This window comes from Tamandua tetradactyla, chromosome 2, assembly GCF_023851605.1.
Source record: "Tamandua tetradactyla isolate mTamTet1 chromosome 2, mTamTet1.pri, whole genome shotgun sequence".
Taxonomy (NCBI): domain Eukaryota; kingdom Metazoa; phylum Chordata; class Mammalia; order Pilosa; family Myrmecophagidae; genus Tamandua; species Tamandua tetradactyla.
This window is the reverse complement of record NC_135328.1, coordinates 84,834,108-84,852,533: the sequence shown is the minus strand read 5'-3', so window position 1 is coordinate 84,852,533 and position 18,426 is coordinate 84,834,108. Positions and strand designations below refer to the sequence as shown.

At 35.4% G+C, this 18,426-nt stretch overlaps 1 protein-coding gene across 2 annotated transcripts in view; it reads left to right on the top strand.

Annotated features, from left to right (window-relative positions):
• TYRP1 (tyrosinase related protein 1) overlaps nt 1–17,712 on the top strand; it is a 34,950-nt gene extending 17,238 nt beyond the window's left edge. For both annotated transcript variants that reach the window (XM_077148189.1, XM_077148190.1), the window contains exons 3-8: nt 1,053–1,375; nt 3,868–4,072; nt 7,615–7,782; nt 9,568–9,747; nt 14,164–14,310; nt 17,353–17,712. In XM_077148189.1, the coding sequence (XP_077004304.1) occupies nt 1,053–1,375; nt 3,868–4,072; nt 7,615–7,782; nt 9,568–9,747; nt 14,164–14,310; nt 17,353–17,558 (1,229 nt within the window). In that variant the 3' untranslated portion in view covers nt 17,559–17,712. The remainder of the gene's footprint in view (nt 1–1,052; nt 1,376–3,867; nt 4,073–7,614; nt 7,783–9,567; nt 9,748–14,163; nt 14,311–17,352) is intronic.
• Nucleotides 17,713–18,426: the final 714 nt, after the last annotated feature.

The window sequence follows — 18,426 nt, the reverse complement described above, 5'->3', positions numbered from 1 at the left end:
GGAAATCACAGAGCTGAATCCTCTCTTTTCACAGTGGCGGAAACTGAGGTTTAGACAGGTTAAGAAGAGTTTTTTCATGTTTAAAGGGTTGGGTTGGAACTCAGCTCTTCTGACTAATATTTCCTTCCACAAACCTTCATGGAACAACCGCCATATGCTGGGCGCTGTGCTAGGTGTTTGTGACTAATCCTTACAATAAAACTCCTCAAGGGAGTTGTTTTAAATGCCACAGATGAGGTTTGCAATGTTCAAATCCATGCTGCTTGTAGGTGATAAACCTGCAATTTACACTGAGATCTGTCTACATCTAGTACTCGAGCTTCTTCCACTACTCTTGCTGATCCACAAAGGAATTTCCCATTGCGGTGATCAAAGAATTTTAGATGATGAGCCTGGCTTGGCGCTATCTAAATAGTACTAGTGTTAAAGCATTAAATAACAACAGTGAAAAATACTTGTTTTTTTTCTAGGTACCAAACGTTAGACCAAGGGTTTCACAGAACATTTGAGTGTTTTTTGTGAGCCATTTCCTAATCTAATAGCTTTTTATTGTCTGTGTCTTCTTTAATCTTTACAGCTCCTCTATAAAGCAGGTATTGTTTTTATCCAAACTTTACACAGATGAAAACCTGACGCTTAGAGGAATATATCCAAAGTCTTAGCAACTATTCTAAAACAAAAGCCTCCTTTGTTTTCACAAGTTTTATGATATTAGAAAGTAAGAATATCCCAAGAGGAATGCTGCTATTGCATAGAAATAAATATAACAGCATCTAAAATCATAAAAACCACAAGTGAAATTAAAGAAAGTTAAGAGAAATTCTAGAATAAATTGGAGGGAGTGGGGTGAGAGAAGAAACAAGAGAAAGCAGGCCTGGAGAAAGGATTTTAGCAAGGAATATTTTAAAGCGTGTAAAGTAATTTAAAACATTAGAATATATATGCAGATAATCATTAATGGGTAAATTGAATATGGTATGTTATAAGATGATTGCACTCATCCATCCCAGCAAGGCAGGTGTTCTCGTGTTTGAATTTTGCTTTCTCTAAAGTCAGGAGAAACCTTCTGGACTTAAGTACAGAAGAAAAGAACCTCTTTGTCCAGGCCCTGGATATGGCAAAGCGCACGACTCACCCTCGGTTTGTCATTGCCACCAGAAGAGCAGAAGAAATATTGGGACCAGATGGCAACACTCCACAATTTGAAAACATTTCCATCTATAACTACTTTGTTTGGGCACACTATTATTCAGTCAAAAAGACTTTCCTTGGGGCAGGGCAAGAGAGCTTTGAAGAAGTGGATTTCTCTCATGAAGGACCAGCTTTTCTGACATGGCACAGGTACCACCTACTTCAGCTGGAGAAAGACATGCAGGTATGCATGTAGCATTTCAATTTTCAGGTCCCTGATAGAAAAGGTGTCTTATTTTTAAGTTATTTTAATACACTGTTGTTAACCAATAAGGAGAACATGTGATGACAAAGCACTTTAGTTGTTTATTCTGCCAGTGACATTCACTCAAACTTTCTCCCTGTACTAATTGCATACTTAATTAATTAATCCTTATCTCAGGTAAAGTGTAAAGGAAGTAATATCAAGTATAAGGAGGCCAACTGAGACATTTATAGGTGTGAATTAAAGCTTTGGGAATATTCTACAGCTTTGTAACTGAAAAATGACTCTCATGAGTTTTGAAACAAAAGACTCTCATTTGACAAGTCTTCGTCCCTCCCGGTCAGGTGAAGCAAATGTGCGTCCACTTCTCAATCTTCCCACCCCAGAAGCATTCCTCATCGTTGCAGTTGGTGACTCTTTCCAATGTGGAATAGGGTTTCAATGCTGTAAAAAGTTCCTTTCCCTTTGGATAGCAATATTTTCATTGAGCTCCATTTTTTTTTCCATGCCCCCTAACACGTTAGGGCTTAAAGAAGCAATCTCTTTAAAATGACACATCAGTCAGACATTATTTTTAATTAAAAAGCACCAGATTTCTCTATCATAAAATGATTCTCAACACAAGCACAGTTATTTCTTGCCTATTTTTTTAAGCAGAGAGACTCAGAACACCTTAAAGAGTTTTGTTAGCATAACTACATTATTGATGCTTCTTTTACCAATTTCTCACCTTCTCGAGAAAAGGATTGAAACTTTAAAAGGCATTGTAAATTATTAGATTTCAACTAGAAAATCCACAAATTAAAGCTGTTTCCTCTGTAAAATTAACAGCAATGAATCCTTCCCCTCAGAAAGATAAAATTTTCAAATTAATCTGGAATTCCTAAAGGCAGAAAATATGATTAGATTCATTTATTGATTGGTAGGATGCTTGAGCCCAGCATAATTCCAAGAAAAAAAATGAATGGGTGGTGGAGAATGAATACACTAAAATATGGAATAAACTATTCTTATGAACGTTATGAATGTGGTGTATTCATATTCAGTTTGATAGTGATTAAACAAATTAACCTGATGGCTCGAACTTCAAATTTTATAGCTCTGATTACAAGTGAGGCATTTAGTAAATTATGAGTAGATATATCTGTCATTTGTAATTGACTTCAGGTCTTCATGCCTTCAAGTTACTCTCCCATGAGCACACCAAAAGGAAAGGGCAGGTGGAAAATATCTAAAGCTTCAATTCTGCCTGTGTAAACTTCAACCCTGATAACTTCTATAACCCTGTGGCACTGAGATCCAAAACATTACAATCTAAATGTAATGCACAGAATTGAAATGCCACATGAATCTGCTTTGGGTCCCGAATGTTAGTTGTTGAACCACAAACCTATTCTTAACGATCCCCCGGAAGCTGTCACTAATTTTTTTTGAACATAGGCAATGATTTCTAAATGAGGATTCGAAACCCCTGGAGATCAATAATCGGGAATGCCTCTGAAAGCTTTTGGCCCCCTCAAAGTTTCTGAGGATAAGGAAATACTTCCTAGAATGGGATATAAAGTGGAAAAGCAATAATGTACTAAGACTTTTGGAGGCGAGATGAAACTATAGCAATTCCTACATTTAAATCCAGCAATCAAAAATAACTCCCCAAGGGCCAAAAGAAATGAGAAATCACTGTAAATATGTTTTAAAGAACCCAATAAAATAAGCATATGATCTTAAGCTCAGCAGTTTTTAAAAATGTGAGCTCAGCTCTAAATGGAAACTGGGACTCTAGTTTAAAGAAAAATATGCACAAAAAAATATGCTGCTTCTGTTTAGCATTTCCTATATGTATGAGTTTCAGGCAGACACCTGAGCCCTGTTTGTTTAGACTCTGAATCAGCGGTCTCAAAACAAAGCACTGTAGTGTCCAGGAAGATAATGTTAAGTGTGGAAGAGCCCACAGAGCCTGTGTCCAAACCAGACTCTACATGCATGAAGTTGTTCAAATTAAATTCAAAAACAAAATGAAACAAAAATCACAGTCCACAAAGCAGATTTCAAAGCTGAATCCGACCCCCAGGCTAAGAGTTATTGACACTGGAATTGCAGATAGGGAAACCAGAGGGCGGTGGAAATGTCAAGGGGTGGAAGTTTTTACTAATAGTTTTTGATATAACCAATGGAAATGTTATTGTATACCTAAAAAAGAAAAGGACGTTTTTTTCAAAATAATTTTTAGAAAACTTCTGTATAATGAACTGAGTTTCATTCCCTCTAATGGCTAGATGATTTGTTATAGTAAATTAGAATCTTCGTTAAAATTAGTATTTAGCTCCCCCAAGCCCCTTAGACATCCCTGATACACTAACTGGTCCCTAAGTGGGTGAAGAAAGCTAATAGAAACGGTTGTCAGGGAGTAAACCAAGCAAGAGGAGAATTTTAACCAAACAGAGAATGCTAACAGAGTTTCCATGATGTAGGAAATGTTGCAGGACCCCTCTTTCTCCCTTCCTTACTGGAATTTTGCGACTGGGAAGAACATCTGTGATATCTGCACCGATGACTTGATGGGATCGAGAAGCAACTTTGACTCCACTCTTATAAGCCCGAACTCTGTGTTTTCTCAATGGCGAGTGATCTGTGAATCCCTGGAGGATTATGATACCCTCGGAACCCTTTGTAACAGTAAGTTCCAAATAACATCTGGGAGGCAAAATCCCTTAACCGATAAAGAGGTTTAAAATGGCTGGCTGGAAGGCCTTTCTTTCTACTAGGGACCTCAGACTAAAATCTACTTTTATTATGGCAAATCAGTGTACAGATATTCCTTGAAACTAGGGGATAGTGAAGGCAGTTTTCCAGCAGAGACACGGAATGCCTTTATGTTTTTACATTGCTTTTCTTAAAGAATTCGGTATGTTTTTACATTGCTTTTCTTGAGGAATTTGGTCAGCACATTGTTAATTTCCTTATTTTGCAAATGTCTGGTTGTAGAAACTAATCCTCTTAAAACATTCAGCACTACCAAGTAGTCATGTGTCTTCTCTTGGAATTTCTGAGAAAATATTTCTGTAGGAAACCTGAAATATGCAAAAAGAGTTGAAAGGGCTCTGGGAGTTAAAAAATATGTATATTGATTATGCATACTGCAGTCAGAAAGTTAAAAAACTAAAAGGTTATATGGGCACTATCTTTAAGAAAAGGAAGATATTGTAGAGAATACAGATGCTTTATCTACCAGCTAATGTTTTCCAACTCTCCCAAAGTGAAAATAAAAGAAAATATCCCACCAATTGTCCTCATATCCTTTCTCCAGTGATCTGTGTGCCTTCCCTGCCATAGGCCAAGTGTCTGCTGTATGCAAGTCTATTCTTGAGTTTCCTGTTCTCTTCCTCAGACCATATTGTCTGTCTCTGTGCTAATAACACAAGATCTTAATTATTAGAGTCTCCCTATCCCATCTTATTTTTCTTCTAGTGTGTCATGGCTAGAAGATTTTGAACCTCTGTGCTTCACTATAAAAACTGGAATTATGGGGATCCATTTTATTATTATATTCGTATGTTACATGTATTCTGCGTGTATCTTTTATGTGTCAAATATTGAATTATTTTTTAAAACTTAGAAAAATATTATTTTAAATGCAGCAAAAGCCATTAGGAAGATTTCCCCTCTTTGAGATTATTTAGTTGTATAGAAGAATAAGCGAAAAAATAGAGTACGAAATTTCCCTCTATAGACATTTTTTAATTAGAATACATTTTTACTTTTTTGGCACGCTGAATGAATGGTCCCCCCTTGTAGTGGAGAAATGAAATTGAGGGTCAAGATATCTTCAAACACTATAACATTCATTTCTAACTTGACTATTATATTTTGGCCTGGGAATTTTCCTGACACTTGATCCGGATGATGGATACTAAAGTGTCGCATAATTTAAAGAGATAAATAAAATCATAGCATAGGAGGGAAGAAAGGGGAGAAAATCTTCTCTTTTCATCAGAGTTTTTCTTGTCAATTAATATAACAAGTCGTAACACAGACATGTAGTTTCAAGGCAAATTGAAAAGTATATATTTTAAGTTAACAAATTTCAAGATAATCATTTGTCTCAGTTCAAGAGATAAACACCAAATATTCTGTTTATTAGACAAAAGAAAGAAGAAAGGAATTAACATTTTACTGAACATGAATTATGGGTCTGCTATAATGCCAAATGCTTTAAAATGATACCTTATTTAATCCTCATAACAATTATTTTCTTTGTCTACACTTCTACTTGGATAAGATCCAACAGGTCTTTTACAAAAGACCATACATGTGCATCTTTCATTCAAAACTTCCTTAGACATTCCGTACCTATATTTGCATATGTTTGTTTCACAGTAGCTCCCTAATTTTCCATTAATGCAACAAACTTGGTATACTGAAAAAGTGAATTATTCACACCTAAAATTCTTCTGGTCAGTAAAACATCATCTTTGATTCATCATATGAAAAGCTGTATTACCTCACAATATTTCACAAATCCGTATTTTCCTTTAAACACTTGGAATCTTTCATTCTGATCAACATTTCCTACACAGAAATTCCACAACGAGTTTCTTCACTACCAGAATTCTTCATTATGAAGTCCTAGTTAGGATGCAATATTTTCAAACTCCAGGTGATCAATATATTTTTCCTGGAATTTACTGATAGTTCCCTGAACAGTAATCCCTATCATCAGCTTGAATAGCTAGTTTAGCCAGTGGTCTCTGAAAGTTTATGATATTATATACACCTAAAAGTTTCACATGCACTTCCCAGTCTCAGTATAGGTAAATGTTTTGTTTATTTGTTATACAAATAAAATTCATTATGCTAATTCATATGACAAGTCATTATGTTAAATATAAAGCATACAAAATAGGAAGCCTTATGAAATAAAATAAATATGAGCAGAAGTTTCTCACATTTACATAGTTCCTTTCCCACCCCAGTGGATAATTTTGAACGTCCCCTCTAGGGCGTGCCTGCTCCTCTCAGGAGACACTGGGATAAATTAATGCAAAATACTCCTAACCAATCTTCTCTTTTCCTGTCCAAGGCTTCAATTTCTTCCCACTTCCTAATGAATTAAAATATAACTTTCTCATTCTAGTATTTGTTTTCTATGTGACTCTGGTCTAGCTCCCATCTTTTTCACCACCCAACTACTCCACTGCCTTGTCATGTACTCCAGTTAAGCTGTGCCCCAAACACGTCCCGTTTAACAGCCGACATGATCTTTCTCATATCAATATGCACTAAACAGCTATTGAACAACTGTTATATGCCACATACAGTGCCAAGAGTGTGTAGACTCTGTTGGGCTTAACCTAATTATATCTTATTACCTTGGCCTTAAATGTTTGACTTGTAAAATTTCTCCTATTTCACCTAAGGAAACTCTCTTCAATCATCTTGGCAAATCTGTCTTCATCACAAAACCTTTATGTAACCACCCAAATGGATGATCTTTCTCACTCTTAAACTCTCACTCTTTCTCTTTCTCTCTCTGACCGCCTTAAAGCACCTATCATTTTCTCCTTGGCACTATGGTTCCTTTTTACTTTTGTTCCCTACAAATAATTAATAACTTAATTCTCAAATTAATCACTAAACAACCATGTGTACCACCTCCCAAAGAGATTTCTTAAGCCCCACCACTTCATTTCTATCAAGTGCTTAAGAGAGACAGCATTTGGTAACAAACTCTTTGATGCTGAACTTTTATGTTTTGCTCTAATACTTTGTTACTGAGGACACTACTTTAAAACTATGTTTCTACTAAACGCTTTTGAAAACATTGTGAAAAAAAATCTCAGTATTTAAAGGCATTGTGGATCTGCGCAATTCAGTATGAAATTTAGGTCTACAATGTTACATAGCAAAATTCAATTTTTGTGGAATTTTCCTTTTAAGACACAATTTCATGGAAGATGCATATGTTGACTTAACTGTATGTATTAGTGTGATCATTTATTTTTTTCCTGAAATGATTTTATGTATCACTTATCTATTAGACTTCCAAAGAAGGAACTGGTATTTGAGACTTCCTCACTTTAATTCCACTAAATTTGCATTTTCAGTTTTCTCTTCTACCAAGGAGAACTCTTTCAGTGCTTGTGCCATATATAAGCAATTTCAAAGAGCAGAGAAGATAAACCTTGCGTAACTGTTTGCATGCCTGATCTTTTCTGCAGGCACAGAGGGTGGGCCCATTAGGAGGAACCCTGCTGGGAACGTGGCTAGGCCTATGGTGCAGCGTCTTCCAGAACCACAGGACGTTGCCAAGTGCTTGGAAGTGGCCTCGTTCGACACACCTCCTTTTTATTCCAATTCTACTAACAGTTTCCGAAATGCAGTGGAAGGTGAGTAAACAAAATTGATGCTTCAAATTGATCCAGTTTTCAGAGACAACAAAAGTATTGCAATTCAGGTCTTTTTGAAAGGCATTGAATGCCACATTGATGCTGTGAGTTTATGTGATGGGTTCCTATTATGATTTAATCACAATTCTCTGCTCAAAATTTTTTTTGCTTAAAGAAAAGTATCAGACCATGAAATGCTTTTTAATTATCATAGAAGTCTTGGAAATTATTTTCTGTTCTCTTAACTACCAAAAACTCATTTAAATCCAAATTTCTGGTTAGCTGGATGGCCAATGTGTCTAATGCTACCATATTCTAGCAGCGGGAAATAATATTCAAGACTTTGAGGGCTTATTAAAAACTTTTCTTTTACAATAAAGGGTAAAAACAAAAATTTCTAAACAACCAGATGTACAAATCTTGTCATTGTTTTCAATGATTTTCCTATTTATCATCAAAATTACATGCATTCTTTATCTTTATGGTTATTTTAATAGCTATAAGAAAGCACTGATTTGGAGATTATTCAATAAATAAAGAATATATTTGGTTATGAGTATTGATTTCTAAAATAATGCACAGATGTTGTCTTATTGATGCTCATTCAAAAGGCAAATTATGTCAGATTCCTTACAAAATGCTTAGAAAGACTAGTGCCTTGCTACATGCTGTATACTTTATAGACAGTCTTTAAAAGGTTTTTTTAATTTAAAAAATGATGGAATAAATGTGAATAAATAAATTAATGCATAAGTGTCAATAACTATCCAATTAGCCTTAGATTAAGAGAAAACATGCTAACATAGTTTAAATTCTAATTTTATGATATGCAATTTTCCCCTGCTCTCCTGCCTCTGGTCCTGCAAGCCACGTTTATAACTCTATCCCACATTTACTGAGCATGGACCCTGCCTTTCAATTTGTGAACTGTCCTGACCTTATCTTCATCTCCTACCTACCCTGGGTCCTCTGAAGACAGAGTGCCACTAGTCACTTGGCAGGTGCTTCTTCTTTGAAATGAAATGGTATTTTTTAGAAAAGACTATTTAACATAAATCATCAAGTATTTTGCCAGTTTCCTAACGCTCATCTAAAACATCTTAGAAGCTGAGAAAAAATGGTTATAGATATATATTCACACATATTTAGCCTCTTTATAAATAATACATATGAAATGTATATTTTAACCACTTTATATAAAATAGATAATGAAGATAATTATAAAACTTCATTAATGTTTTGGCAGTCAGTTTTCCAGATGGTTAAAACTAGTACAGAGATCATGGAACAGCTCTAAGAAACTGCAAGGTCCCCACACCATAAGGTAGTTTTTCAAAAATAAGCATGCAGGCAGTCAGGTAGGAGACTAAAGTAACATCTGGCAACTTAGTTTCCGGGGTAATCAGAGTGGAGTTCTCCCTACTGTGTCAGCAGTATTTAGCAGAAGCTGGAGGTTGCCACTGTCTTTATTTCTACACAGATTGATGTCTGCCTTGTCAAAAGAGAATGTTCTATTATTTTGACTGGTATCTTTTGCGGGTCATTATTTTCAACCTCCAGGCTACATTCAGAATATCATGCCACTAGCTTAAAAATAACCTAGCTCGGGGTATAGCAAGCAAAGGTCACTTAACATACGAACATAGAGGCAATACTACTATGAAGGCAAAAAGTGGCCTGACAAGCCTTAGAACAATTGCTTGCCAATACAGTCACTGCTGTTGAGTTTAAAAGTCAGACATTTGCAATGTTTTTTCATTTTCTCATCCTTATGTTTATATCTAGGTTACAGTGATCCCACAGGAAGGTACGACCCTGCCGTTCGAAGCCTTCACAATTTGGCTCATCTATTTCTGAATGGAACAGGAGGACAAACCCATTTATCTCCAAATGATCCCATTTTTGTCTTGCTGCATACATTCACCGATGCAGTCTTTGATGAATGGCTGAGAAGACATAATGCTGGTGAGACACTTTCACATTTTTTGCAGGCTCAGCAAAGGAGATTGTTTAGATGGCAAGGTTACCACTTTAGGCTAACTGTTCGACATGCAGGAAGAACACTTCAAAATAAGAGCAAAGTGGCCATAATTTCCAGGACTTTCAAAATATTCAAAACCTCTTTGGAAATGTAGTCAAGAAGTCTCTCAGAAAAGTTATTAAGATGGCATTTATTATCATTTGCTAGGACTAAACAGGTTACACATTCTCATTTTTACTATGAAAAGATGACTTACCATGTTCCCCAATTTTTCTTCCCCATATCTTCCAGGGAACATTTTTTATTCTCGAAAACAATGTGTGGGAAAGCCTTACGATCCTCTTCCTTGATACCCCCAAAGCACTTAAAAAATACTAATACTTTGGGCAGGCCACGTTGGCTCAGCAGGTAGAGTTCTTCCCTGCCATGTCAGAGACCCAGGTTTGATTCCCAGTGTCTGCCCATGCAAAAAAAAAAAAAAAAGAAAAAAAGAAAATACTAATACTCCACAGTGCTAAGTTTTTATTATTTTATGAATTCTCACAAATGGAAATTTTATTGAAAATGAAAAGATAATGGTTTTTATATCACGACACAAGAAATTGTTTAAATCCATTTTAAATGCATTCTTTAAAATATTATTTAAAAGTAATTTTTTTCTTCACTCCTGCTCACCTCTCAGGCTTGTATTACTTTTCGAACAATGAAAAGCTTCTACTGGTTAAGGTAGTATAAATTTTCATATTTTGAAGCATTCTAGATTTTGACATCAATGTACTTATTCGTCGTGCACACGAGCAAAATACTGGAGAGGAACTGTCTATCTATCTATCCAGCCACCTAGCCATTGAGTGTGGTTCTTATTTCCCTCTGTGTGTGTATGTGTGTACAGTAGAAGCCTGCAATCCAACTAGATTAGGGCCATTGATTGATGGATTGGCTAAAATAGTTTGTTCCACCAGAAAATCATTTAAGACAGAAAGAAATTACACATGACTATGTATTCACCTGTTAATCGGTTTGTTAATGCAACACCAAGGACTAATCTATGAGCATGAATTTACTGATTGGAATTGCACCTCATTTTTCATGTTTATTTACATATATGCACATAACTATGATGAATTATCTACAGTTCCAGTATCTGTTTCTTTAAAATGAAACAAGAAATTAACCCTTCTTATGATGCAGTATTAGTCTAGATTTTTATATTTCCCTAACCCTTTACATTAATTTTACCCACTCCTAATTCAATAACATTATATCAGTCAGCCGCCTTTAACAAATCTTCCCAGAACATTCAACATAGTCATTATAGAAACAACGTCTGTCTCTTTTTGCAATTATAATTTATCATTCTGAGTATGTTTGATTCAGTATAATAATAAGTACAATTAGAAGTAACAAGTTTAGAACAAACAAAAGCCAACTTTGGATAAACATACACTTCTGGGCACTAGGAAGTAGTATATGAGCTATAGTCATTCAGCCATTCACAACGCCTAGTAGTATGTTTTTCAGAGAAAATGGAAAATGTTAGGTAATCTTGCCAGTGTTTTAAGTGAAATTTTCTTTAAAACATTTCAACTGTGAAAATACGTATCCTTTATTTTGATATCTTTATTTAAAATATAATTTTTTCACATTCATAGCAGTTTACTAATGCGCTCTACATTTTAATCTAAAGGTCATTAATGAACCAGAAAATATCTGTTTCTTAGCTATTCCCCTCCAGCTCCATTTGTTTATGCTATCTGAAAATAATAGAAGGTCTTTCAGTTACCTGAATGGTAAAGGGGAGAGGAGAAGTATCATAAATGAAAAAGTAGAGAGCTAACTTGGAGTATATTTATGATAAAATATAGCCACAAAATTATAGGTGGATCTGTGGTAGAACACTTACCTGCCATGCGGGAGAAATGGGTTTGATTCCCAGCCTGTGGACCAAAAAAAAAAAAAAAAAAATGTAAGACAAGTCAATGTAAACACATAAAACTGAATGAAAACCAAACTCAAATGATAAACCTCTTTAAATATCCTACATGTGTGCAAGTATGCTTTGGAAAACCATTTTACAGAGGAACTATGTTAGGGAAAAAGGCAAATGAAGATGGGAAGAAATTCTAAAGCTCTACACAAAGCAGAAGTCTTGTTGAAAATAAGTCTGGGAGTGAGAATAGAATAATTTTTCAAAATGTATATAAAGGTTTTATAGATATAAAATTCTTTTCAGAAATTATACTATTATAGAATTATTAGTATTAGAATGGAACAAAAACCGTATTTTGAATCTGAAAGAAATTTCATTCACCTCCTAATGTCCTTTACAGAATCCTTTCATTAAACATAAGAGACAGTACAATATAGAGCATTCTAGCTGCCACAGTGTTCATTTCTATTCACTAACATTTTGGATCTATATACACATTTAATTCAATTCCCTTTTTTTGCAACTAAGTCATGTGAGTAAAGTTTTAAATATAGTGCCGTGCTACTTGTGCATTTTGCAAAAGAAGCAGGTTACACATTTCCCATACTGAGCACTACAGTACTCATTAGGCCCTTGAAGAAATGAAGCAATCACTCACAAATGCATGTGCATGTATGCTCACATGCACACACATACACACACACTTCAATCCTTTCAACAAATATAATTTTATGCACTTACTATTTCCTGGACAGAATTCCAGGTACTGGACACATAGCGGCATCCAAAGCATGCAAAAATATCTTCCCTTCTGGAACTTTCCTCACAGTTGATGGGTCTGACAATATGTGAATAAATATATAGTATGTTATATGGTGAAAAGTCCATTGTAGAAAGATAAAACCAGGAAAGGGTATAGCGACTTCTGTGTAGATATCTAAGACAAAGGAACAGAAAAGTGTGCACCTGGTGGAAGCAGAGTAAAGGGTGGGGAGACAATGGGGGTAGACAGCAAAATGAGAGATAGCAGGGAGCAGATTTGAAAAGACCTTGGAATTAGCTGTGAGATGGGGAGTCGCTGGAGGGTCTTATATAGAAAAATGACATGACAATACCACTTGTTGTTGCTTTTGCCAGCATCCCCATCCACTCATCTTTTTGGGGTGGGGGGTGCATGGTCCGGGAATTGAACCCGCGTCTCCCGCATGGAAGGTGAGCATTCTACCACTGAACCACCCGTGCACCCCCATCCACTCATTCTTAAGAACGTAACTTTCTCATGCCGCTGAAGCTGAACTAAGTCAAGCCTAATCTAGCAAGGTGAATTGGGAAGTCAAAATTTTAACTAAATTATTAACTTTAATATTTAACTTTAATAAATAATTAATGATGATAAACCAGAATGTGAGTTTCTGAAGGCGAGAATTGTGTCTGCTTTATTCAATGCTAAACCCCAGTTGGCAGCTGTACCTAAAAGATTTAAATACATTTTTAACCAGTCTTAGGACCTAATAGGCCTAAAGGCACAAATATGAACACTATCTGCCATTTCCGTGATCAGTTGTTCCTCAAAATATAGGTAAAAACACCCTTCTCTGCTTCAGAGGAGCAAGTGACCCTTTGGATAATGCACCTCCTGCGAGCAGAAATTCTCACACCTCGCTGGCCCTCTCACGCGTTCCAATTGCTCTAAATTTATTACCATTAATACCCTGCCCAAGCCCACTTGCAACCCTTGTTTTGTGACATCCCATTTTGGATTTGTACTAACATGAATTTAGAATAAAAAATGTCTTTTGCCATGAAGTGCACATCACCCTTTTTTTCCCTAACAGAAACTCACTAATAATACAAATCCCATGGCTCTAGGTGCACCTCTTCCAGGTAACAGGATGCCAACGGAATTACAGGCCCTAATTCCAAGCTTTAAGCATTTTTTGGTAAGAGAGTAAAACTCTGAAAATAAAGTTAATATTTAGATCACTATACAAAGCAACAGAAAAAATGAAAAACGCTAAACAGAAATATTCACAGTCAAGGACAAACCTCCAGGAGTTGCACCAACTCGCTGATTTAAATTACAGATGATGTTTTACAAGCTACCAGTCTATCTTTTCTTTGACTTTGAAAAATAAGTTTAATGGCTTTTATTCAAATTAGTTTCTGTAATTAAAAGTAAAACAATTGAGGATCATCATAGATAATAAAATGTTAAAACTTCCCTGTCTTTAAACTTTCTTGTTCTCCTGGGTGATGTGTTGACACCATATTCAGAGTATTTGAACTTTCTTTCATGTAATTCCCTGTCCTCTTCTAGTGAAAACACTTTTTATGTCTTTATGCATGGTAAAATATGGAAAAATTTTTTTCATGTTCTCCTTGAATATTTCTGGATAAATTCAGACTATAATAATGACAATAATTTTCATTTTATTTTGCCTGTTAACAAATTGTATTTGACCCATTTTAGATATGTCCATATTTCCATTGGAAAATGCCCCTATTGGACATAATAGGCAATACAACATGGTGCCATTCTGGCCTCCAGTTACCAACACAGAAATGTTTGTTACTGCTGCAGACAACCTGGGATATGCTTATGAAGTTCAATGGCCAAGTGAGTATTGAAAATTTATTTTCACTATGGAAATTTCCAAAGCAAATGTATTATATTTTAAGTGAAGTAATCCCAAGACTGACAGAGCTTTTATTTTTCTTAAATTAGAGAAGTTGTAAATTTATGGAAAAATCATGCAGAAGATACAGAGTTCCCAGATATCCCAATTCACACTCATCATTTTTCCAATTATTAATATTTTGTATGATTGTGATACCTTTGTGCAATTGAGGAAACACTGTTAATATAATTATACTATTAAATATAGTCCAGAGCTTGCCTTAGGGTTTACTGCTTGTGTTAGACAGTTCTATGGTTTTAAAACTTTTATTCCGATAACATACATGCAAGCTAAAATTTCCCCCTTTTAACCACTGTCAAACATATAATTCAGTGATGTTAATTAGATTCACAATATCATGCTACTGTCACCATGATCCATTTTTATCAAAGGTTTTCCACCACTCCAAACAAAGACTCTACCAATTAACATAAACTCCCCACTCCCTATCCCCACCCTGGCCCCTGGTAACCGGTATTTTATCAGTGAATTTGCTTATTCTAATTATTTCATATCAGAGATATAATACCACATTTATACTTTTGTGTCTGGTTTATTTTGCTCAACATGATGTCTTCATGGTTCATCCATGTAGTCATATATATCAGAACTTCATTCCTTCTTGTGGTTAAATAATATTCCATTGTATGGATAGGTCACAGTCCGTTTATGTATTGATCTGTTGATGGACATGGGTTGCTAACATCTTTTGGCAATTATGAGCAATGCTGCCTTGAACATCACTGTACAAATATCTGTTGAGTCCATGCTTTCAATTCTTCAGGATATATAACAAAAAGTGGGATTGCTACTTCATAATTATAGTTCTGCACTTGAGGAACCACCAAATCACCTTCCTCAGTGATTGTGTCATTTTAAATTCCCACCAACAATGAATAAGTGATCCTATTTATCCATATGCTCTCCAACACTTGAGATTTTCTGCTTTTTCAAAAATAGTAGCTGAGTCTTAGATTTTTCCACTGGAATTTAGAAGCTGTCATTGAGATTTTTATTTGGGGATAGAAAGGGAATTTACTAAGCCCAGTCTGTCCTCGTATTGAGTTGGTTATATGGCATGCCATCTCATTTAATTCTTACAATACTTTAAGCTAAATATTATTGTCCTCATTTTACAAGTAAGGAAACTGAAGCTTACAGAGATTAGTTGTCAAAGATCACATTTCTAGTGATACCAAAGGTGCTGAGCTCTCTACTTGATGGCTCAAATGACCAATTCCTGAGACACTGGGGTTTCAAAAAGAGAAAGAGTTTATTGCTAAGCACGAAGCAGGAGACCAGATGGCCTATCAGCCCAAAACTCTGTCTCCCCAATTTTAGGGGGTTCAAGGTTTTTATGGATTGAAACAAGAGGAGATGGAGTTGTGACCATTGCAATAGTAAGTATACTCAGGACTGAGAGTAGATCATAACTAACCACTACATTATAAGTACAAACAAGGGTAAGACTAGTAATTCCAGGTAATAACTTTTTCTATAATACAGAAAGAAAAAGCACCTATGTAATGATTCAGCAACCATATTATCCCTTAAATCTTAATTTCTTAGTTTTGTTACTAAGGAGAGAGCATGAGTTTTGGGCTCAGACCTATGTAACATGCCCCAGTTTTCCTGCTACACAATGCCACCTCCATTTATTTCTTCTAAATGAAGAGAGAATGAGAAATTCTGAGCTATTTTTTCCCTGAGATTTTGAAATCTAGAACTTTCTTTTTTAATTCTAATCTCTTTTTTTAATGAAGGCAGTAGGGCATAGTGGAAGAACACAAGATTAGGACTGTGACAGACCTGGACTCCAAAACAACTCTACTGCCTACTAGCCAAGTGACACTGGACAAATGACTTAAAACTGAGCCCTAATTTCCTTGCCTTTCAAATGGAAATACTAACAGCTGCTCCATTAAGATTCATTCATTAAAAGAAATAAAGGAAATACCTTTGAGGTGGCAGCTGCTGTCTGTGAAAAGCAGTGTTCTCTGATAAAAATTAAATGGGCAAAAACTTAAATGGACATTTCTCCAAAGAAGATATATAAATGATCAACAATCACATGGAAAGATGCTCAATACCATTAGCCATTAGGGATATGCAAATGAAACTCATAATGAGATACCACTTCACACCCTCTAGGATGGCTATTATTTTTTAAAAAGATAGATAAAAAGGGTTAGAGAGGATGTGAAGAAATTGGAACTCTGGTGCATTGCTGTTGGGAATGTAAAACAATGCAGTAACTGTGGAAAACAGTTTGAGGGTTCCTCAAAAAGTTAAACATGGATTTACCATATGAGCCAACAATTCCACTCTTAGAGATATACCCCAGAGAATTGAAAGAGAGATTCAAAAAGACACATGCACACCAGTGTTTATAGCAGCATTATTCTCAATAGTCAAACAGTGGAAACAATACAATGACATGAATGGATAAACATGTGAGATATACATACTATGGAGGACTATTTAGCCATGAAAAGGCAATGAAGTTTTGATACATGAACTTTGTAAACATTATGCTAAGTGAAATAAGACAGAAACAGAGGGCAGATAGTGTATGATTTTTACTAATATGAAATGACTAGGGTAAGCAGATTCATAGAGACAGGAAGCAGATCAGAATTTACCAAGGGCTGAAAAGAGAGGAAGTTGGGGAGCTTACTGTATAGAGAGTGCAGAGTTTCTGCTTTGGCAGCTGAAAAAATTTTGGTGATGGATGGTGTTGATTCGAGCACAGAATTGTAAATTTAATTGATGCCACTGAATTGTTTACTTGAAAAATATAAAAATGGCAAAATTTGTAGTATGTTTATGTTTTCTCAATAAACAATAATACATTTATTAAGCAAACTAAATGTCAAGGTTTCTTCAAAGTACATGGGGCCGTTCTTAAATTTGAGGTGTCCAATTTTCCATGGAAAGCATTTGGTTATTTACTTTTTATCATAATTTTCCTTTTCAAATAGGTCGGATTTTTAGTATTTCAGAGATAGTTGCCATTGCAGTCGTTGCTGCTTTAATACTGGTTGCAGTCATTTTTGCGGGTGCTTCTTTTCTGATCCGTGCCAGAAGCAACATGGATGAAGCAAATCAGCCTCTGCTCACTGATCAATATCGACACTATGCTGAGGAGTATGAACAAATCCAGAATCCTAACCAGTCTGTGGTCTGAAGATTAGTGCCCACCTCTCTTATAGCTTTGTACAGCAACCGATTAGTATCACAAAACCACCTGGTTGAAACGAATATATTGTCACTATCTGTATTTTATTTTTCTCTATTACTTTCTTATGCATGGGTATGTTGAATTAAAGCTCCAGAAATTACTTGCCAGAATTGGGAAAAGTCTTTCACCTGCTTTTCAATGAGTCCTATTTTTCAGCTTTATTTAAAGTGGTGGTTTGCATCAACTCCATATTTAAGCAAATGGTGCAAAGACATTGACACACTTTAAAGGCTGATTACATGATGATTTTAAAAAACACCTGATCTTTTATGTATAAAGGAAAATTTTGATTAAGTCCCAGATTAAAATACAAGAATAGACATTCTTTTAATGTTAAAATGTAAATACATTTCCGTTCAATGGCACTGGTCAACAGAAATAAGGTAAGGCACATGTATTAAACTATTTGGCGTTGTAAATGAGATCCTGGTTAATAACACTTTCGGATTGGTCTTCTCATTTTGGCATCAGCATATATTGCTAAATTTAAATGTCAAGGCCACAACAAAACCACATTTTGTCACACTTGGTACAGGTGACAGCTTCACTTTGGTTAAGAAGCCTGATTATGTTTGCCACTGTGTTCCAGTATCTCTCAATTCACTGAAAAAGGTCCACAAAAAGCCATGCCTCATAGAAATCTACAAATACCATTTAGTCCGTTGTGTTTAATATATATAACTTTCTCATCATTTACCAGCCTTTTATGTATTCACATATAAAATAACTTACCTTGTTTCATCTTAACTCCATAGGTTCTCTTGGAATGCATTTAATTTATTAAAATTTGAAGTACCAAATTCTGGTACTTCAA